This window comes from Aotus nancymaae, unplaced genomic scaffold (assembly GCF_030222135.1).
Source record: "Aotus nancymaae isolate 86718 unplaced genomic scaffold, 86718_ANA_hifiasm-v0.15.2.pri h1tg000145l, whole genome shotgun sequence".
NCBI classification, from domain to species: domain Eukaryota; kingdom Metazoa; phylum Chordata; class Mammalia; order Primates; family Aotidae; genus Aotus; species Aotus nancymaae.
Genome location: NW_026988560.1, coordinates 25,134 through 47,702, shown reverse-complemented (window position 1 = coordinate 47,702; position 22,569 = coordinate 25,134). Strand labels below are relative to the sequence as shown.

The following is a 22,569-nucleotide window of genomic DNA, read 5'->3' as shown; positions in this document are numbered from 1 at the left end:
CTTGTTTCCTGCTGCCCCCACCGCACCGTTTGCCCCTGGACTTCCCCGCCGGGACCGGCTCCCTGTCCCTGGTCTCCTCCTGCCCCCATCCCGCACCTATTGCCCCGGGACTCCCCCGCCGGGACCGGCTCGCCGTCCCTGGTCTCCTCCTGCCCACCCCGCACCATTTGCCCCTGGACTCCCCCGCTGGGACCGGCCCTCAAGTGATCTGTCTCAGCTTCCCAAAGTGCTGGGATTACAGGTGTGAGCCACCAAGCCGAGCCACAGACTTTGTTATTAAATAGCCTAACCCAAGTGGGGCGCCGTGGCTCACACCTTTAATCCCAACAACTCTGAAGGCCAAGGTGAGAAGACGGCTTGTACTCAGGAGTTCGAGACCGGCCTGGGCAACACGGGGGCAAGACTCCCCCCATCTCTACAAAAAAATACAAAATACTAGGTCAGGCATGCACTGTGCCTGGCTAATTTTTGTATCTTTTGTAGAGACGGGGTTTTGTCATGTTGCTCAGGCCGGTCTCACACTCCTGATTCCAAGCCATCCTCCCGCCTCGGCCTCCCAAAGTGCTGGGATTACAGGGCCCAGGCAGCCTCCATTTTTCTTGAAGCAGCCCCCCAATATCGCACGCTTGGATAGTTTTCTTTTTTAGTTTTTAAGACAGGGTTTACCTCAGTCTCGCAGGCTGGAGTGCTGTGGTAGGATCACAGCTCGCTGCAGCCTTGAACCTTGGGGTTCAAGTAGCTGGGAGGCTGAGGTGGGACTACAGAAATGGGGTCACACCACTTTGCCAGGCTGCCCTTGAACTCCTGGCCTGAAGGAAACGTCCTACCTCCCCAGGGTCCGGACACACTTTTTCTATTTTTGACCCACATAAACGCGGTGCTGGGTCGCAGTTTGTTACCTACGCTTCTCCGGCCAGCAGCACACAGGACACAGCGGGAGGTGGAGGTTACCGGGCTCTGCTCTGCGGAGAAGACAACGCAGCTCCCAGACAACACACCTCCGCGTGAAGTCGCCAACGGTCCGCCTCTGTGACGTTGCCGGAGGCCGGCCCCTCACGCGGAGCCAACCGGAAGTAGAGGCGGGGCTGCTGGTTCTTCCAGGAGCGCGCATGCGCGGGCTGGTAACGGAGACGGCTGCAGAGCGGGCACTTCCGCGTTCTCCGAGCTCCCGGCAAGGGAAGGAGGTGAGTGCGTGAGCTCCCGGTGAGGGAAGGGGTGTGTCCGAGCTCCCCGTGAGGGAGGGGGTGTGTCCGAGCTCCTCGCGAGGGAGGGGGTTGTGTCAGCGGTCCCCGCGAGGGAAGGGGGTGTGTCCGAGATCCACCCTTTTAACAAAATTTTAATTGAGCAATCCAGGATTGATAACTACGGGCATGAAAGTGTATAGCAGACCTAGAACATACTCATTTTGCATGATTGAAACTTTGTAACTGCCAGGGAGTAACTCCCTCTTGCCTCCGCCACAGCCTCTGGCAGCTACCATTCTTCTTTCTACTTCTAGGAGTTTGACAATGTAACTTTTGAGATAAGATCTCACTCTGTTGCCCAGGCTGGAGTACAATGTGCAATCCCGGCTCACTGCAGCCATGACGTCCAGGGCTGAAGTGATCTTCCTGCCTCAGCCTCTTGAGAAGTTGGGACCAGAGGCATGTGCCACTATTCTAGGCTACTTTTTAAATTTTCTGTGAGACAGAGTCTCACTATGTTGCCTTTCAACCTGGTCTCGAATTCCTGGGCTCAAGGGATCTCACCTGGACATTCAAAAGTTCTGGGATAACAGGCATGAGTCACTGTGTTCAAATGACAACATTTGTTTTTTTGAGATAGTATCTGGCTCTGTCACCCAGGCTGTAGTGCAGTGGAACGATCACTACAATCACCACGTCTTGGGCTCAAGCAATACTCTCGCCTCAGCCTCCTGAGTAGCTGAGACTACAGGTGTGAGACAACATGCCTGGCTATCTGGCTATTTATTTCCTGAGTAGCTGGGACTACAGGTGTGAGACACCATGCCTGGCTATCTGCTATTTGTTTCCTGACAAGCTGGGAATACAGGTGTGACACACCATGCCTGGCTATGTGCTATTTATTTCCTGAGTAACTGGGACTACAGGTGTGAGACACCATGCCTGGCTATCTGGCTATTTATTTCCTAAGTAGCTGGGACTACAGGTGTGAGACCCCATGCCTGGCTATCTGGCTATTTATTTCCTGAGTAGCTGGGACTACAGGTGTGAGACACCGTGCGTGGCTATCTGTCTATATGTTTCCTGAGTAGCTGGGACTACAGGTGTGAGACAGCATGCCTAGTTCTCTGCTATTTAGTTCCTGAGTAGCTGAGACTACAGATGTGAGACACCATGCCTGGCTATCTGGCTATTTATTTCCTGAGTAGCTGGGACTACAGATGTGAGACACCATGCCTGGCTATCTGGCTATTTATTTCCTGAGTAGCTGGGACTACAGGTATGAGACATCATTCCTGCATATCTGGCTATTTACTTCCTAAGTAGCTGGGACTACAGGTGTGAGACACCATGCCTGGCTATCTGGCTATTTATTTCCTGAGTAGCTGCGACTACAGCTGTGAGAAACCATGCCTGGCTATCTGGCTATTTATTTGCTGTATAGCTGGAACTACAGATGTGAGACACCATGCCTGGCTATCTGGCTATTTATTTGCTGTATAGCTGGAACTACAGATGTGAGACACCATGCCGGGCTATCTGGCTATTTATTTCCTGAGTAGCTGGGACTACAGATGTGAAACACCATGCCTGGCTATCTGGCTGCTTATTTCCTGAGTAGCTGGGACTACAGGTGTGAGACACCATGCCTGGATATCTGCTATTTATTTCCTGATTACCGGGGAGTAGAGGTGTCAGACACCATGCCTGGCTATCTGGCTGTTTATTTCCTGACTAGCTGGGTCTACAGGTGTGAGACACCATGCCTGGCTATCTGGCTACATATTTCCTGAGCAGCTGGGACTACAAGTTTGAGACAGCATGCCTGGCTCTCTGCTATTTATTACCTGAGTAGCTGGGACTACAGGTGTGAGATACCATGCCTGGCTATCTGGCTATTTATTTCCGGAGTAGCTGGGACGCCAGGTGTGAGACAACATGCCTAGCTATCTGGCTATTTATTTCCGGAGTAGCTGGGACTACAGGCTTCAGACACCATGCCTGGCTATTTGGCTATTTATGTCCTGAGTAGCTGTGACTATAGGTGTGAGACACCATGCCTGGCTATCTGACTATTTATTTCCTGAGTAGCTGGGACTACAGGTGTGAGACATCATGCCTGGCTATCTGGCTGTTCATTTCCTGAGTAGCTGGGACTACAGGTGTGAGACACCATGCCTGGCTATCTGGCTACATATTTCCTGAATAGCTGGGACTACAGGTGTGAGACACCATGCCTGGCTATCTGGCTGTTCATTTCCTGAGTAGCTGGGACTACAGGTGTGAGACACTATGCCTGGCTATCTGGCTATTTATTTCCTGAGTAGGTAGGACTACAGGTGTGAGACACCATGCCTGGATATCTGGCTGTTTATTTCCTGAGTAGCTGGGAATACAGGTGTGAGACACCATGCCTGGCTATCTGGCTATTTATTTCCTGATTAGCTGGGACTACAGGTGTGAGACACCATGACTGGCTCTCTGCTATATTTTTCCTGATTAGGTGGGACTACAGATGTGAGACATCATGCCTGGCCATCTGCTATTTATTTCCTGAGTAGCTGGGACTACAGGAGTGAGACACCATGCCTGGCTATCTGCTATATTTTTCCTGAGTAGCGGGGACTACAGGTGTGAGACACCATGCCTGGCTATTTGGCTATTTATGTCCTGAGTAGCTGGGACTACAGGTGTGAGACATCATGTCTGGCTATCTGGCTATTTATTTCCTTAGTAGCTGGAACTACAGGTGTGAGACATCATGCCTGGCTATCTGGCTATTTATTTCCTGAGTAGCTGGGACTACAGGCGTGAGACACCATGCGTGGCTATTTGGCTATTTATTTGCTGAGTAACTGGGGCTACAGGTGTGAAAAACCATGCCTGGCTATCTGGCTATTTATTTCCTGTGTATCTGGGACTACAGGTGGGAGACACCATGCCTGGCTATCTCACTATTTCCTGAGTGGGTGGGACCATAGGTGTGAGACACTATGCGTGGGTTCCTGCTGCTTGTTTCCTGAGTATCTGGGACTACAGGTGTGAGACACGATGCCTGGCTATCTGCTATTTATTTCCTGAATACTTGGGACTACAGGTGTGAGACACCATCCCTGGCTATCTGGCTATTTATTTCCTGAATAGCTGGGACAACAGTTGTGACACACCATGCTTGGCTCTCTGGTATTTATTTCCTGAGTAGCTGGGACTACAGGTGTGAGACACCATCCCTGGCTATCTGGCTATTTATTTCCTGAATAGCTGGGACAACAGTTGTGACACACCATGCTTGGCTCTCTGGTATTTATTTCCTGAGTAGCTGGGACTACAGGTGTGAGACACCATGCCTGGCTGTCTGCTATTTGTTTCCCGATTAGCTGGGACTACATGTGTGAGACACCACGCCTGGCTATCTGTCTATTTATTTCCAGAATAGCTGGGAATACAGGTGTGAGACACCATGACTGCCTATCTGGCTATTTGTTTCCTGAGTAGCTGGGTCTATAGGTGTGAGACACCATGCCTGGCTATCTGACTATGTATTTCCTGAGTAGCTGGGATTACAGGTGTGAGACACCATGCCTGGCTATCTGGCTATTTATTTCCTGAGTGTCTGGGACTACAGGTGGGAGACACCATGCCTGGCTATCTCACTATGTATTTCCTGAGTGTGTGGGACCACAGGTGTGAGACACTATGCCTGGGTATCTGCTATTTGTTTCCTGAGTAGCTGGGACTACAGGTGTGAGACACCATGCCTGGCTATCTCACTATGTATTTCCTGAGTGTGTGGGACCACAGGTGTGAGACACTATGCCTGGGTATCTGCTATTTGTTTCCTGAGTAGCTGGGACTACAGGTGTCAGACACAATGCGTGACTATCTGCTATTTATTTCCTGAGTAGCTGGGACTCCAGGTGTGAGACACCATGCCTGGCTATCTGCTGTTTGTTTCCTGAGTAGCTGGGACTACAGGTGTGAGACACCATGCCTGAGTTTCTGCTATTTGTTACCCGATTAGCTGGGACTACATGTGTGAGACACCATGCCTGGCTATCTGGCTATTTATGTCCTGAGTAGCTGGGACTACAGGTGTGAGACACCATGCCTCGCTATCTGATAATTTATTTCCTGAGTACCTGGTAGTACAGGTGTGAGACACCATGCGTGGTATCTACCTATTGATTTCCTCAATAGCTGGGACTACAGGTGTGAGACAACAGGCCTGGCTATCTGTCTATTTATTTCCAGAATAACTGGGACTACAGGTGTGAGACACCGTGCCTGGTTATCTGGCTATTTATTTCCTGAGTAGCTGGGACTACAGGTTTGAGACACGATGCCTGGCAATCTGGCTATTTATTTCCTGAATAGCCGGGACTACAGGTGTGAGATACCATGCCTGGCTATCTCTCTATTTATTTCCTGAGCAGCTGGGACTACAGATCTGAGACACCATGCATGGTTTTCTGGCGTTTTATTTCCTGATTAGCTGGGACTACAGGTGTCGGACACCATGCCTGGCTATTGGCTATTTATTTCCTAAGTAGCTGGGACCACAGGTGTGAGACACCATACCTGGCTATCTGGCTATTTATTTCCTGAGTAGCTAGGACTACAAGTGTGAGTCACCATTCCTGGCTATCTGGCCATTTATTTCATGAGTATCTGGGACTACAGGTGTGAGACACCATACCCAGCTATCTGGCTATTTATTCCCTGAGTAGCTGAGACTACAGGTGTGAGACAGCATGCCTGGCTATCTGCTATTTATTTCCTGAGTACCTGGGACTATAGGTGTGAGACACCATGCCTGACTATCTGGCTATTTCCTGAGTAGCTGGGACTACAGGTGTGAGACAGTATACCTTGCTCTCTGCTATTTATTTTCTGAGTAGCTGGCACTGCATGTGTGAGACACCATGCCTGGATATCGGGCTATTTATTTCCTGAGTAGCTGGGATTACAGATGTGAGACCCCATGCCTGTCTATCTGCCATTTATTTCATCAGTAGCTGTGACTACAGGTGTGAGACACCATACCTGGCTATCTGGCTGGTTATTTCCTGAGTAGCTGCGACTACAGGTGTGAGACAGCATGCCTGGCTATCTGCTATTTATTTCCTGAATAGCTGGTACTACAGGTGTGAGACAGTATGCCTGGCTCTCTGCTATTTATTTCCTGAATAACTGGGACTCCAGGTGTGAGACACCATGCTGAGTTATCTGGCTATTTATTTCCTAAGTCGCTTGAACAACAGGTGTGAGACAGCATGCCTGGCTATCTGGCTATTTATTTCCTGATTAGCTCGGACTCCAAGTGTGAGACATGATGCCTGGCTGTCTGGCTATTTATCTCCTGAGTAGCTGGGACTACAGGTGTGAGACACCATGCCTGGCTATCTACTATTTATTTCCTGAGTAGCTGAGAATACAGGTGTGAGACGCCATGCCTGACTATCTGCTATTTATTTCCTGAGTAGCTGGGACTACAGGTATGAGACACCATGCCTGGCTATCTAGCTACATATTTCCTGAGTAGCTGGGACTACAAGTGTGAGACACCATGCCTGGATATCTGCTATTTATTTCCTGATTGCCGCAGAGTAGAGATGTGAGACACCATGCCTGGCTATCTGGCTGTTTATTTCCTGAGTAGCTGGGTCTACAGGTGTGAGACACCATGCCTGGCTATCTGGCTACATATTTCTTGAGTAGCTGGGAATACAAGTGTGAGACAGCATACCTGGCTCTCTGTTATTTATTACCTGAGTAGCTGGGACTACAGGTGTGAGATACCATGCCTGGCTATCTGGCTATTTATTTCCTGAGTACCTGGGACGCCAGGTGTGAGACAACATGCCTGGCTATCTGGCTATATATTTTCGGAGTACTTGGGACTACAGGTTTGAGACACCATGCCTGGCTATCTGGCTGCTTATTTCCTGAGTAGCTTGGACTACAGGTGTGAGACACCATACCTGGCTATCTGGCTATTTATTTCATGAGTATCTGGGACTACAGGTGTGAGACACCATACCCAGCTATCTGGCTATTTATTTCCTGAGTAGCTGAGACTACAGGTGTGAGACAGCATGCCTGGCTATCTGCTATTTATTTCCTGAGTAGCTGGGACTACAGGTGTGAGACAATATACCTTGCTCTCTGCTATTTATTTTCTGAGTAGCTGGCACTGCATGTGTGAGACACCATGCCTGGATATCGGGCTATTTATTTCCTGAGTAGCTGGGATTACAGATGTGAGACACCATGCCTGTCTATCTGCCATTTATTTCATCAGTAGCTGAGACTACAGGTGTGAGACACCATACCTGGCTATCTGGCTGTTTATTTCCTGAGTAGCTGGGACTACAGGTGTGAGACAGCATGCCTGGCTATCTGGCTATTTATTTCCTGAATAGCTGGTACTACAGGTGTGAGACAGCATGCCTGGCTCTCTGCTATTTATTTCCTGAATAACTGGGACTCCAGGTGTGAGACACCATGCTGGGTTATCTGGCTATTTATTTCCTAAGTAGCTTGAGCAACAGGTGTGAGACAGCATGCCTGGCTATCTGGCTATTTATTTCCTGATTAGCTCTGACTCCATGTGTGAGACATCATGCCTGGCTATCTGGGTATTTATTTCCTGAGTAGCTGGGACTACAGGTGTGAGACACCATGCCTGGCTATCTGGCTATTTATTTCCTGAGTACCTGGGACGACAGGTGTGAGACAACATGCCTGGCTGTCTGGCTATTTATTTCCGGAGTAGCTGGGACTACAGGTTTGAGACACCATGCCTGGCTATCTGGCTGCTTATTTCCTGAGTAGCTGGGACTACAGGTGTGAGACACCATGCCTGGATATCTGCTATTTATTTCCTGATTACCGGGGAGTAGAGGTGTTAGACACCATGCCTGGCTATCTGGCTGTTTATTTCCTGACTAGCTGGGTCTACAGGTGTGAGACACCATGCCTGGCTATCTGCTATTTATTTCCTGAGTTGCTGGGACTACAGGTGTGAGACACCATGCCTGGCTATCTGGCTACATATTTCCTGAGTAGCTGGGACTACAGGTGTGAGACACCATGCCTGGCTATGTGGCTGTTCATTTCCTGAGTAGCTGGGACTACAGGTGAGAGACACCATGCCTGGCTCTCTGCTATATATTTCCTGATTAGGTTGGACTACAGATGTGAGACATCATGCCTGGGTATCTTCTATTTATTTCCTGAGTAGCTGGGACTACAGGTGTGAGACACCATGCCTGGATATCTGCTATTTATTTCCTGATTACCGGGGAGTAGAGGTGTTAGACACCATGCCTGGCTATCTGGCTGTTTATTTCCTGACTAGCTGGGTCTACAGGTGTGAGACACCATGCCTGGCTATCTGCTATTTATTTCCTGAGTTGCTGGGACTACAGGTGTGAGACACCATGCCTGGCTATCTGGCTACATATTTCCTGAGTAGCTGGGACTACAGGTGTGAGACACCATGCCTGGCTATGTGGCTGTTCATTTCCTGAGTAGCTGGGACTACAGGTGAGAGACACCATGCCTGGCTATCTGGCTATTTATTTCCTGAGTAGGTAGGACTACAGGTGTGAGACACCATGTCTGGCTATCTGGCTGTTTATTTCCTGAGTAGCTGGGAATACATGTGTGACACACCATGCCTGGCTATCTGGCTATTTATTTCCTGAGTAGCTGGGACTACAGGTGTGAGACAGCATGCCTGTCTATCTGGCTGTTCATTTCCTGAGTAGCTGGGACTACAGCTGTGAGACACCATGCCTGGCTCTCTGCTATATATTTCCTGATTAGGTTGGACTACAGATGTGAGACATCATGCCTGGGTATCTTCTATTTATTTCCTGAGTAGCTGGGACTACAGGTCTGAGACACCATGCCTGGCTATCTGCTATATTTTTCCTGAGTAGCTGGGACTACAGATGTGAGACACCATTCCTGGCTATCTGGTTATTTATTTCCTGAGAATCTGGGACGACAGGTGTGAGACACCATGCGTGGCTATTTGGCTATTAATTTCCTGAGTAGCTGGGACTACAGGTGTGAGGCACCATGCCTGGCTATTTGGCTATTTATGTCCTGAGTACCTGGGACTACAGGTGTGAGACACCATGCCTGGCTATCAGCTATTTATTGCCTGAGTAGCTGGGACTACAGGTGTGAAACACCATGCCTGGCTATCTGCTATTTATTTGCTGAGTAGCAGGGACTACAGGCGTGAGACGGCATGCCTGGCTATCTGCTATATTTTTCCGGAGTACCTGGGACTACAGGTGTGAGACACCATGCCTGGCTATCTGGCCATTTATTTCCTGAGTACCTGGGACTACTTGTGTGAGACAACATACCTGGCTATCTGGCTATTTATGTCCTGAGTAGCTGGGACTATAGGTGTGAGACACCATTCCTGGCTATCTGGCTATTTATTTCCTGAGAATCTGGGACGACAGGTGTGAGACACCATGCCTGGCTATCTGGCTATTTATTTCCGGAGTAGCTGGGACTACAGGTTTGAGACACCATGCCTGGCTATCTGGCTGCTTATTTCCTCAGTAGCTGGGACTACAGGTGTGAGACACCATGCCTGGCTATCTGCTATTTATTTCCTGAGTACCGGGGAATAGAGGTGTGAGACACCATGCCTGGCTATCTGGCTGTTCATTTCCTGAGTAGCTGCGACTACAGGTGTGAGACACCATGCCTGGCTATCTGGCTATATATTTCCTGAGTAGCTGAGACTACAGGTGTGAGACACCATGCCTGGCTATCTGGCTATTTATTTCCTGAGTAGGTAGGACTACAGGTGTGAGACACCATGTCTGGCTATCTGGCTGTTTATTTCCTGAGTAGCTGGGACTACAGGTGTGAGACACCATGCCTGGCTATCTGGCTACATATTTCCTGAGTGTCTGTGACTACAGGTGTGAGACACCATGCCTGGCTATCTGGCTGTTCATTTCCTGAGTAGCTGGGACTACAGGTGTAAGACACCATACCTGGCTATCTGGCTATTTATTTCCTGAGTAGCTAGGACTACAGGTGTGAGACACCATTCCTGGCTATCTGGCTGTTTATTTCATGAGTATCTGGCACTACAAGTGTGAGACACCATACCCAGCTATCTGGCTATTTATTTCCTGAGTAGCTGAGACTACAGGTGTGAGACAGCATGCCTGGCTATCGGCTATTTATATCCTAAGTAGCTGGGACTACAGTTGTGAGACAGTATACCTTGCTCTCTGATATTTATTTTCTGAGTAGCTGGCACTGCATGTGTGAGACACCATGCCTGGATATCGGGCTATTTATTTCCTGAGTAGCTGGGATTACAGATGTGAGACACCATGCCTGTCTATCTGCCATTTATTTCATCAGTAGCTGAGACTACAGGTGTGAGACACCATACCTGGCTATCTGGCTGTTTATTTCCTGAATAGCTGGTACTACAGGTGTGAGACAGCATGCCTGGCTCTCTGCTATTTATTTCCTGAGTAACTGAGACTCCAGGTGTGAGACACCATGCCGGGTTATCTGGCTATTTATTTCCTGAATAACTGAGACTCCAGGTGTGAGACACCATGCCGGGTTATCTGGCTATTTATTTCCTAAGTAGCTTGAACAACAGGTGTGAGACAGCATGCCTGGCTATCTGGCTATTTATTTCCTGATTACCTCAGACTCCATGTGTGAGACATCATGCCTGGCTATCTGGGTATTTATTTCCTGAGTACCTGGGACGACAGGTGTGAGACACCATGCCTGGCTATCTGGCTATTTATTTCCGGAGTAGCTGGGACTACAGGTTTGAGACACCATGCCTGGCTATCTGGCTGCCTATTTCCTGAGTAGCTGGGACTACAGTTGTGAGACACCATGCCTGGCTATCTGCTATTTATTTCCTGAGTAGCTGGGACTACAGGTGTGAGACACCATGCCTGGCTATCTGGCTACATATTTCCTGAGTAGCTGGGACTACAGGTGTGAGACACCATGCCTGGCTATGTGGCTGTTCATTTCCTGAGTAGCTGGGACTACAGGTGAGAGACACCATGCGTGGCTATCTGGTTATTTATTTCCTGAGTAGGTAGGACTACAGGTGTGACACACCATGTCTGGCTATCTGGCTGTTTATTTCCTGCGTAGCTGGGAATACATGTGTGAGACACCATGCCTGGCTATCTGGCTATTTATTTCCTGATTAGCTGGGACTACAGCTGTGAGACACCATGCCTGGCTCTCTGCTATATATTTCCTGATTAGGTTGGACTACAGATGTGAGACTTCATGCCTGGCTATCTGCTATTTATTTCCTGAGTAGCTGGGACTACAGGTGTGAGACACCATGCCTGGCTCTCTCTCTATTTATTTCCTGAGCAGCTGGGACTACAGATCTGAGACACCATGCCTGGTTTTCTGGCGTTTTATTTCCTGATTAGCTGGGACTACAGGTGTGGGACACCATGCCTGGCTATCGGCTATTTATTTCCTGAGTAGCTGGGTCTACAGGTGTGAGACACCATACCTGGCTATCTGGCTATTTATTTCCTGAGTAGCTAGGACTACAGGTGTGAGACACCTTTCCTGGCTATCTGGCCATTTATTTCATGAGTATCTGGGACTACAGGTGTGAGACACCATACCCAGCTATCTGGCTATTTATTTCCTGAGTAGCTGAGACTACAGGTGTGAGACAGCATGCCTGAATATCTGCTATTTATTTCCTGAGTACCTGGGACTATAGGTGTGAGGCACCATGCCTGACTATCTTTCTATTTCCTCAATAGCTGGGACTACAGGTGTGAGACAGTATACCTTGTTCTCTGCTATTTATTTTCTGAGTAGCTGGCACTGCATGTGTGAGACACCATGCCTGGATATCGCGCTATTTATTTCCTGAGTAGCTGGGACTACAGGTTTGAGACACCATGCCTGGCTATCTGGCTATTTATTTCCTGAGTACCTGGGACGACAGGTGTGAGACAACATGCCTGGCTATCTGGCTATTTATTTCTGGAGTAGCTGGGACTACAGGTGTGAGACACCATGCCTGGCTAATAGCTATTTATTTCCTGAGTACCGGGGAATAGAGGTGTGAGACAGCATGCCTGGCTATCTGCTATATTTTTCCTGAGTAGCGGGGACTACAGATGTGAGACACCATGCCTGGCTATCTGCTATTTATTTCTTGAGTACCTGAGACTACAGGTGTGAGACACCATGCCTGGCTATCTGGCTTTTTATTTCCTGAATAGCTGGGACTACATGTGTGAGACACCATGCCTGGCTATCTGGGTATTTATTTCCTGAGTAGCTGGGACTACAGGCGTGAGACACCATGTGTGGCTATTTGGCTATTTATTTGCAGAGTAACTGGGGCTACAGGTGTGAGACACCATGCCTGGCTATCTGGCTATTTATTTCCTGAGAATCTGGGACTACAGGTGTGAGGCACCATGCCTGGCTATTTGTCTATTTATGTCCTGAGTACCTGGGACTACAGGTGTGAGACACCATGCCTGGCTATCAGCTATTTATTTCCTGAGTAGCTGGGACTACAGGTGTGAAACACCATGCCTGGCTATCTGCTATTTATTTGCTGAGTAGCAGGGACTACAGGCGTGAGACGGCATGCCTGGCTATCTGCTATATTTTTCCTGAGTACCTGGGACTACAGGTGTGAGACACCATGACTGGCAATCTGCTATTTATTTCCTGAGTAGCTGCGACTACAGTTGTGAGACACTATGCCTGGCTATCTGGCCATTTATTTCCTTAGTAGCTGGGACTTCATGTGTGAGACAACATGCCTGGCTATCTGGCTATTTATTTCCTGAGTTGCTGGGACTACAGGCGTGAGACACCATGCGTGGCTATCTGGCTATTTATTTCCTGAGTAGCTGGGATTACAGGTGTGAGACACCATGCCTGGCTATCTGCTATTTATTTCCTGAGTACCTGGGACTACAGGTGTGAGACACCATGCGTGGCTATCTGGCTATTTATTTCGCTGGTCTCCTCATGGCCCGCTCCCCGCACCATTTGCCCCTGGACAGCCCCGCCGGGATCGGCTCGCCGTGCCTGGTCTCCTCCTGTTCCCCCCTCCCCGCACCGATTGCCCCTGAAATCCCCCCCGCCGGGAAGGGCTTGCCGTCCCTGGTCTCCTCCTGCCCCTCCCGCAGCCTTTGACCCTGGGCTGCGCCGCACGGACCGCCTCTCCAGGCCTGTTCTCCTCCTGACCCCCGCCGCACCGATTGCCCCTGGACTCTCCCGCGGGAACCCGCTCGCCCTCCCTTGTTTCCTGCTGCCCCCCCGGCACCGTTTGCCCCTGGACTCCCCCGCCGGGACCGGCTCCCTGTCCCTGGTCTCCTCCTGCCCCCACCCCGCACCTTTTGCCCCGAGACTCCCACGCCGGGAACGGCTCGCCTTCCTGGTCTCCTCCTGCCCCCCAAGCACGGTTTGCCCCTGGACTCCCCCGCCGGGACCGGTTCGCCGTCCCTGGACTCCTCCTGCACCCCCCCGCGCCGTTTGCCCCTGGACTCCCGGCCTCGCGGTCCCTGTTCTCCTCCTGCCTCCCCTCGCACCGTTTGCCCTGGATTCCCCCGTGGGGACAGGCTCGACGTCTCTGGTCTCCTGCTGCCACCCCAGCACCTTTTGGTCCTGGACTCCCCCGTGGGGATCCACTAGGGTTCCCTGGTCTCCTCCTGCCACCCCCGCACCGTTTGCCCCTGGACTCCCCCGCCGAGACCGCCTCGCTGTCCCTGGTCTCCTCCTGCCCCCCCCCCCACCCCACGCACCGTTTGCCCCTGGACTCCCCTGCCGGGACCGGCTCCCTGTCCCTGGTCTCCTCCTTGCCCCACCCCCCCCCCACCGCACCATTTGACCCTGGATTCCCCCGCTGGAACCGGTTCACCGTCCCTGGTCTCCTACTGCCACTCCGGCACCTTTTGCCCCTGGACTCCCCCGTGGGGATTCGCTAGGGTTCCCTGGTCTCCTCCTGCCACTCCCGCACCGTTTTCCCCTGGACTCCTCCGCCGGGACCGGTTCACCGTCCCTGGTCTCCTCCTGCCAAGCACGCACCATTTGCCCCTGGACTCCCGGGCAGGAGCTGGCTCGCAGTCCCTGGTCTTCTCCTGCACCCCCCGGACCGTTTGCCCCTGGACTCCCCCGCCCGGACCGGCTCCCTGTCGCTGGTCTCCTCCTGACCCGCCCCCCCGCACCATTTGCCCCTGGACACCCCCGCCGGGACCGGCTCGCCGTGCCTGGTCTCCTCCTGCTCCCCACCGCACCGATTGCCCCTGAAATCCCCCCCGCCGGGAACGGCTTGCCGTCCCTGGTCTCCTCCTGCCCCTCCCGCAGCCTTTGACCCTGAGCTGCGCCGCCCGGACCGCCTCGCCAGGCCTGTTCTCCTCCTGACCGCCGACGCACCGTTTGCCCCTGGACTCCCCCGCCGTGAACGGCTCGCGGACCCTGGTCTCCTCCTGCCCTCCCACGCACCGATTGCCCCTGGACTCTCCCGCGGGAACCCGCTCGCCCTCCCTTGTTTCCTGCTGCCCCCACCGCACCGTTTGCCCCTGGACTTCCCCGCCGGGACCGGCTCCCTGTCCCTGGTCTCCTCCTGCCCCCATCCCGCACCTATTGCCCCGGGACTCCCCCGCCGGGACCGGCTCGCCGTCCCTGGTCTCCTCCTGCCCACCCCCGCACCGTTTCCCCCTGGACTCCATCCCAGGAGGACCCTCCCGGACCCTGTCCCGCACGCCATGCTGGTCCACTGTCTCACGCCCGTCCCAAGAGGACCGCCCCCAGCTTTGCCCACATTTTGGACCACTGCCTCACCCCATCCCAGGAGAACCCTCCCCGGCCCTGTCCCCCATCCCACGCTGGAACACTCTCTCACCCATGATGGACCACTGTCTCACCCCATCCCAGGAGGACTCTCCCAAGCTCTGCCCCCATGATGGACCACTGTCTCACCCCATCCCAGGAAGACCCTCCCCGACCCTGTCCTGCACCCCACGCTGGTCCACTGTCTCACCTCTGTCCCAGGAGGACCCTCCCCAGCTCTGCCCGCATGATGAACCAGTGTCTCACCCCATCCCAGGAGGACCCTCCCTGGCCCCGGCCTCCCCACCCTGGTCAACTGTCTCACCCCGTCCCAATAGGACCCTCGCCAGCCTTGCCCCCCCACACTGGACCACTGTCTCACCCCATCCCAGGAGGACCCTCCCGGACCCTGTCCCGCACCCCATGCTGGTCCACTGTCTCACCCCATCCCAGGAGGACCCTCCCAAGCTCTGCCCCCATGAAGGACCACTGTCTCACCCCATCCCAGGAAGACCCTCCCCGACCCTGTCCCGCACCCGACACTGGTCCACTGTCTCACCTCTGTCCAAGGAGGATGCTCCCCTGCTCTGACTGCATGATGAAACAGTGTCTCACCCCATACCAGGAGGACCCTCCCTGGCCCCGGCCTCCCCACCCTGGTCAACTGTCTCACCCCGTCCCAATAGGACCCTCCCCAGCCCTGCCCCCCTCACACTGGTCCAGTCGCACCCCATCCCAGGAGGACCCTCCCCGACCCTGTCCCGCACTCCATACTGGTCCACTGTCTCACCCCATCCCAGGAGGACCCTCCCCGACCCTGTCCCTCACCCCATGCTGGTCCACTGTCTCACCCCATCCCTGGAGGACCCTCCCCGACCCTGTCCCGCACCCCATGCTGGTCCACTGTCTCACCCCATCCCAGGAGGACCCTCCCCGACCCTGTCCCGCACCCCATGCTGGTCCACTGTCTCACCCCATCCCTGGAGGACCCTCCCCGACCCTGTCCCGCACCCCATGCTGGTCCACTGTCTCACCCCATCCCTGGAGGACCCTCCCTGACCCTGTCCCGCACCCCATGCTGGTCCACTGTCTCACCCCATCCCAGGAGGACCCTCCCTGACCCTGTCCCGCACCCCATGCTGGTCCACTGTCTCACCCCATCCCAGGAGGACCCTCCCTGGCCCCGGCCCCCCACCCTGGTCAACTGTTTCACCGAATCCCAGCAGGACCCTCCCTGGCCCTGGCCCCCCACCCTGGACCACTGTCTCACCCCATCCCAGGGGGACTCTCCCCGACCCTGTCCCCCACCCCACGCTGGTACACAGTCTGACCCCGTCCCAGCAGGACCTTCCCTGGCCCTGCCCCCCTACGCTGGACCACTGTCTCACCCCATCCCAGGAGGACCCTCGCCGACCCTGTACCGCACACTGTGCTCATCCACTGTCTCACCCCTGTCCCAGGAGGACCCACCCAAGCTCTGCCCCCATGAAGGACCACTGTCTCACCCCATCCCAGAAGGACCCTCCCCGGTCCTGTCCCCCGCCCCACGCTGGTCCACTGTCTCACCTCTGTCCCAGGAGGACCCTCCCCAGCTCTGCTCGCATGATGAACCACTGTCTCACCCCATCCCAGGAGGACCCTCCCTGGCCCCGGCCTCCCCACCCTGGTCAACTGTCTCACCCCGTCCCAACAGGACCCTCCCCGGCCCTGTCCCCCACCCCATGCTGGACCACTGTCTCACCCCATCCCAGGAGGACCCTCCCCAGCCCTGTCCTCCACCCCACGCTGGACCACTGTCTCACCCCATCCCAGGAGGACCCTTCCCGTCCCTGTCCCCACCACACTGGCCCACTGTCTCACCCCGTCGCAGCAGGACCCTTCCCGGCCCTACCCACTACGCTGGACCACTGTCTCACCCCATCCCAGGAGGACCCTCCCCGACCCTGTCCCCCACCCCACGCTGGAGCACTGTCTCACCCCATCCCAGGAGGAACCTCCCTGGCCCTTTCCCCACCCCACGCTGGACCACTGTCTCATCGCATCCCAGGAGGAACCTCCCTGGCCCCGGCCCTCCCACCCTGGTCCACTGTCTCACCCTGTCCCAGCAGGACCCTCCCCTGCCCTGCCCCTCTACGCTGGACCACTGTCTCACCTCATCCCAGTAGGACCCTCCCCGACCCTGTCCCGCACCCCATGCTGGTCCACTGTCTCAGCTCTGTCCCAGGAGGACCCTCCCCAGCTCTGCCCCCATGATGGACCACTGTCTCACCCCATCCCAGGAGGACCCTCCCCGACCCTGTCCCGCACCCCACGCTGGTCCACTGTCTCAGCTCTGTCCCAGGAGGACCCTCCCCAGCTCTGCCCCCATGATGGACCACTGTCTCACCCCATCCCAGGACGACCCTCCCTGGCCCCGGCCCCCCAACCCTGGTCCACTGTCTCATCCCGTCCCAGTAGGACCGTCCCCGGCCCTGCCCCGCCACGCTGGATCACTGTCTCACCCCATCCCAGGAGGACCCTCCCCGACCCTGTCCCGCACCCCATGCTGGTCCACTCTCTCACCCCTGTCCCAGGAGGACCCTCCGCAGCTGTGCCCCCATGATGGACCACTGTCTCACCCCATCCAAGGAGGACCCTCCCCGGCCCTGTCCCCCACCCCACGCTGGACCACTGTCTCACCGCATCCCAGGACGACCCTCCCCGGCCCTGTCCCCCCCACCCTGGTCCACTGTCTCACCCCGTCCCAGCAGGACTCTCCCCGGCCCTGCCCCCCCCACGCTGGACCACTGTCTCACCCCATCCCAGGAGGACCCTCCCCGGCCCTGCCCCTCCACCGTGTGGACCCTGTGCTCACCCAGGTCTCATTTCACAGCCCCTTGAGCTGGGCCAAAGCAGCAGCCTGTGTTGAGGAGGATTTGGTGGCTGATGTCCCCCACTCTAAGTTGCCAGATGAAATGCAGGAGGACCAATTAAATTAGAACGTCAGAGAAAGACAGTGGTTTTCAGCATGAGTTCGTCCCAAAGAGTGCCGGAAACCAAAAAGGTATCCGTCGCTGGCGGGGGCTGAGGAGAACGGACGGAGAGTTACTGCCTGACAGCTCCAGGTTTCTCTTTGGGGCAACGAAAAGGTTCAGAAACAGTGGCGGCCGCGAGGGAGCAACAGTGCGATTGGGAGTGAGGCCGCTCCAGGCACATTCAGTATGGATGCAATGGCATGTTTGACGCTGCATGTATTTTATGACTCTTGTAGTTTGTTTGAGACGGCGTCTCGCTCCGTCGCCCAGGCTGGGGTGCGGTGGCGTGATCTCGGCTCACAGCCACCTCCGCCTCCCGGGTTCAAGCAATTCTTGTGCCTCAGCCTCCTGAGTAGCTGGGATTACAGGCATCTGCCACCACGCCTGGTTAATTTTTGTATTTTTAGTAGAGACGGGGTTTCACCGTGTTCAGGCTGGTCTCGATCTCCTGACCTTGTGATCCTCCCACCTCAGCCTCCCAAAGTGCTGGGATGATAGGCATGAGCCACGTCACCTGGCCAGTTTTACAACTCTTAAAAACGATCACTAAAACCTCCGAATCTTACACTTTAAATGGGTGAGTCATATACGCGCATTGTACATATCTCAATAAAACTGCTGTTAAAGCCAATCAGGGCCCTTCCCTGGGACTTTGGAACCAGGTTGAGGAAGAAAGTTCACTTCTCTCCAGCAGGCGGCGCTCTGGGGCACAGCTCCCCATTTCACACCGCCGGGGAGCGGGAGTGGCTGTGCCGGGAAAGACGCGGACGGGGAGACAGAGCCAGGCCGCAGTGAAAGCTGTGATGAGTCCCAACCACAGGCCGGGTTTTTTTTTTTTTTTTTTTAATGAGAAAAAAAAAAAAGGAGAGAAAAATGAAAACAGACTGCTTGCTCCTACAGTCAGTCCATGAACAGCCTAGAGCCAGGGTAGCCTTGACCTTGGTAGCTCGTAAAGCATAACAGGACGTCAGGATGTGCACTTACCATGGGGCAAGAATCTAAGACGCAATACTGCTCACCATTCAGAGTCTTCCTAAACTGATCTCTCTCAGGACATCTTAAATGGTGACTGATGGGGCCTCCAGGGGCCTGAGTTTTGGTGGGCTATGGGCAGCTGTGCACTAGAAGCCTCCCACGACCTCCCTGACAGTCACAGAGTTAAATGAACACCCCTCATTTTGGATCCAGCTGCTCGCTGCAAGTGGGTTTTAGCTTCTCGGGCTTACCTTAAATCTGCTTCCGTCATCTTGAATGAAGTAGTAATCCACCGCACTGACTAAGCGTTTATCTTCATCTAAAATCTCGGTCTACGAGAGAATTGACCAACATAGGCACAATCGTCCTCTACACAGTGTCAGGACCCTTTTCCTCCGACCTTTTGGGAAACTGAGCACTTCAGAAACAAATCCCCTCATCTAGGTCTTTATTCCACCCCTACATTAACACTACCACCTTATTCAAAAGAACCACATCGTAAGAGCCTCCAAATGGGGATTTCTTGGAATTTCTCCCTCATAATCCTTGAAAGCTTTATTATGATGGCTAAAAGCAAGGGCCATCACCTCCGGCTTCTCACACTGACTTCTTTGTGGCCCTCAATGATGTTAAAGAGGAAAGGAGGAGAGCTGGGAGCCATCACATCTCCCTACTGATTCACCAGACAAGTCCCCCCATGGGTCCCACTTTGGACAAGGACCATGCTATGACAAGAAGGAATACAGCCACACCCCTGGGAGGGAGAAGGACCAAGGGAAAGCGCCAGTGCTTACGGGATGCATGTTAATGAGCCAGCCTGTCTTCTCACCAGGCTCCTTCAGCCGTTCAAAACCAAACCGCAAATCCATCTTATCCGTCCACTGACTCCGTTCCAGGCGCTTGAGTGCAGAGACTGAGGAAGTGGGGCCATCATCCCTGAGTGAAAGAAAGGAACCCAGTGGTTACAGTTTGAAATGCCACCTACTTCTCTCTCTTTTCTTTTTTTTGAGACAGAGTCTCACTCTGTCCCCCAGGCTGGAGTGCAGCGGCACGGTCTTGGCTTGCCGCAACCTCCGCCTACCAGGTTCAAGAGCTTCTCCTGCCTTGGCCTCCCAAGTAGCTGGGATTACAGGTGCCCGCACCACACCTGACTAATTTTTGTATTTTTTAGTGGAGATGGGGTTTCACCATGTTGGCCAGGCTGGTCTTGAACTCCTGACCTCAGGTGATCTGCCCACATTGGAATTCCAAAGTGCTAGGATTACAGGGGGTAAGCTACCATGCCTGGCCAATCCCACCTACTTCTGCAACACTGAACCCACCTAGTGTGTTTCAGATATGTATTCCTGAAAAACCCCAAGTCTGGCAAAAAGGCACATTAAAATGAAAGGACTCATGGGAAAAATACAATTAGGGCAGGCCCTTCAAAACCTGTTCAACTTTATAACCAGAATACTAACATAAACAGTAATCACGATTATGTATATTTATATATTATTAATATACGTTGGATTCAGTGGACTAGAAAACTGTTCACTGGGACCATATTTCCTCCCAAAACTGTTTTTTCTGAGCCGTGTATCTGACTTTTAAACCAGCAACAGTAAAACATCGGAAAAATGGGGATAACAGACAGACAGAGAGCAGTTCACGGGTTACTATATCCATCGTCCCAGTACTCCACATACACTCTCATTCAGTTTTCATGACAACCCCTACGAGGGAGGCCACTGGTGTCCCCATTTCACAGAAAAAATGCAGGCACATCTACCACCCACCGCCTCCTGGGGCTGTTTTAAAGACGAGAGGAGTTAACCCACGTAAAGCACGCAAGTTAAAAGCCGGCACTCAATATCCCCTGCCTGGAGGCTGTCACCGAGCTCGGGGCAGGGCAGTGGAGTGCAGTAGGTGGGGGCACGTCCTGCACCCCGAACCAGAGCAGCCAGTGCGCGTCCCTGAGCTCCACGTTCCGGCACACACTGTAGATACTAAGGACACCTACCTCTCCGGGGCTTGCCTGAGGACCAAACGGGGCTAAGGATAGGCAGTGATTAGCACGACAGCCGTCAGGGATCCTCACCACTCGGTTTCTCCTCCGTGAAGAATTTTGTTCAGCTAAGTGTCCGTAAAAGCCTTCGCATTCTTACACGTTTTCTGCTTATGGCAGAAGGCCAGGCCTCCGTCATGTTTACCGTTTGCTCTGGCCACCGAGCAGCCGCGTCTTACCGTTTTTCTATTTTTTTTTTTAAGACGGTCTGGCTCCCTCGCTCAGGCTGGAGGGCTGTGGCGCGATCCCAGCTCACAGCAGCCTCGACCTGCGGGGCTCAGGTGAACCTCCGGCCTCGGCCTCCGAGAATTAATAGCCATGACTTCACGCGCACGCCACCAGCCTCGCTAATTTTTCTTCTTTTTAGAAGAGAAGGGCTGGGCGCGGTGGCTCACGCCTGTAATCCAGCACTTTGGGAGGCCGAGGCGGGCGGATCACCTGAGGTCAGGCGTTCGAGACCGGCCTGGACAACATGGCGAAACCCCGTTTCTACTAAAACTACAAAATTCAGCCGGCATGATGGCGCGCGCCTGTCACCCCAGCTACTCGGGAGGCTGAGGCAAGAGAATCGCTTGAACCCGGGAGCGGAGGCTGCAGGGAGCCGAGATCGCGCCTCTGCGCTCCAGCCTGGGCGACAGGGCTGCACTGTGTCCCCCCACCAATAATAATAATAAACACTAGGCTGGGTGAGGGGGCAGGACTCCGTCTCCAAAAAAATAAAGTAATCAAACAGAGGAGAAAGGGTGTCGCCGGGACAGGATCCTAGGCTCCAGCGATCCGCCCGCCGCGGCCTCCCCCAGCGCTGCGCCTCCAGGCGGGGTCCCGGCCCCCACCCGCCGCGCGTCCGCCCCGCAGGGCCTGGCCCCGCTCCCGCAGCTCGCACCGCCCCCGCCGCGCGGCAGGCCCCAAACGCAGCTGCGCGCCAGGCGAGGCCCGAAACGCCTCAGGAAGAGCCGAGCAGGGGAAGACCGCGCGGCCCGCCTCGTTCCCCCGCGGAGAAGCTACTTCCGCGGAGCCTCCGCCCCGCCCCAGGTCCCTCCGCCGGCGGTCCGGGCGCGCCGCTCCACCCCGGTCAGGCGCGGCGAGAGGGGGCGGCTGCGGGACCCCGGCCTCCCCCTCGCCTCGGCGGCGCCACCCGCGCCCGGCTCCACCGCACCCTCGGCAGGGCCGGCCCGAGGGCCTCAGGAGAGCGCCCCTCACCTGCCGGCCTCGCCGTCCGCGCCCGGGTCCGCGCGTCGCCGCCCTCCGCTCCTGGAGCCGCCGGCGATCGACCTCTGCTTCGCAGGAGGAATTTGGCGCGCTCCCATCAGTCTCGCGAGAGCCGAAAGTGCCGCCGTCAATCAAGAGGCGCGCGCCGTCAATCAAGAGGCGCGCGCCGTCAATCAAGAGGCGCGCGCCGTCAATCAAGAGGCGCGCGCCGTCAATCAAGAGGCGCGCGCCGTCAATCAAGAGGCGCGCGCCGTCAATCAAGAGGCGCGCGCCGTCAATCAAG

The 22,569-nt window shown here is 54.4% G+C and overlaps 2 protein-coding genes across 2 annotated transcripts in view; one reads left to right on the top strand and one right to left on the bottom strand.

Annotated features, from left to right (window-relative positions):
• The window catches only part of LOC135272911 (DNA polymerase epsilon catalytic subunit A-like), a 37,474-nt gene extending 15,090 nt beyond the window's left edge, over positions 1-22,384 (bottom strand). Inside the window, exons 1-3 of the mRNA XM_064371615.1 lie at positions 22,278-22,384; positions 19,825-19,966; positions 19,282-19,362 (exon numbers count right to left, since the gene is read on the bottom strand). Of these exons, the coding sequence (XP_064227685.1) occupies positions 19,282-19,362; positions 19,825-19,966; positions 22,278-22,384 (330 nt within the window). The remainder of the gene's footprint in view (positions 1-19,281; positions 19,363-19,824; positions 19,967-22,277) is intronic.
• Positions 1-22,569, top strand: part of LOC135272910 (histidine-rich glycoprotein-like) — a 68,377-nt gene that overhangs the window by 36,885 nt on the left and 8,923 nt on the right. The window lies entirely within an intron of this gene.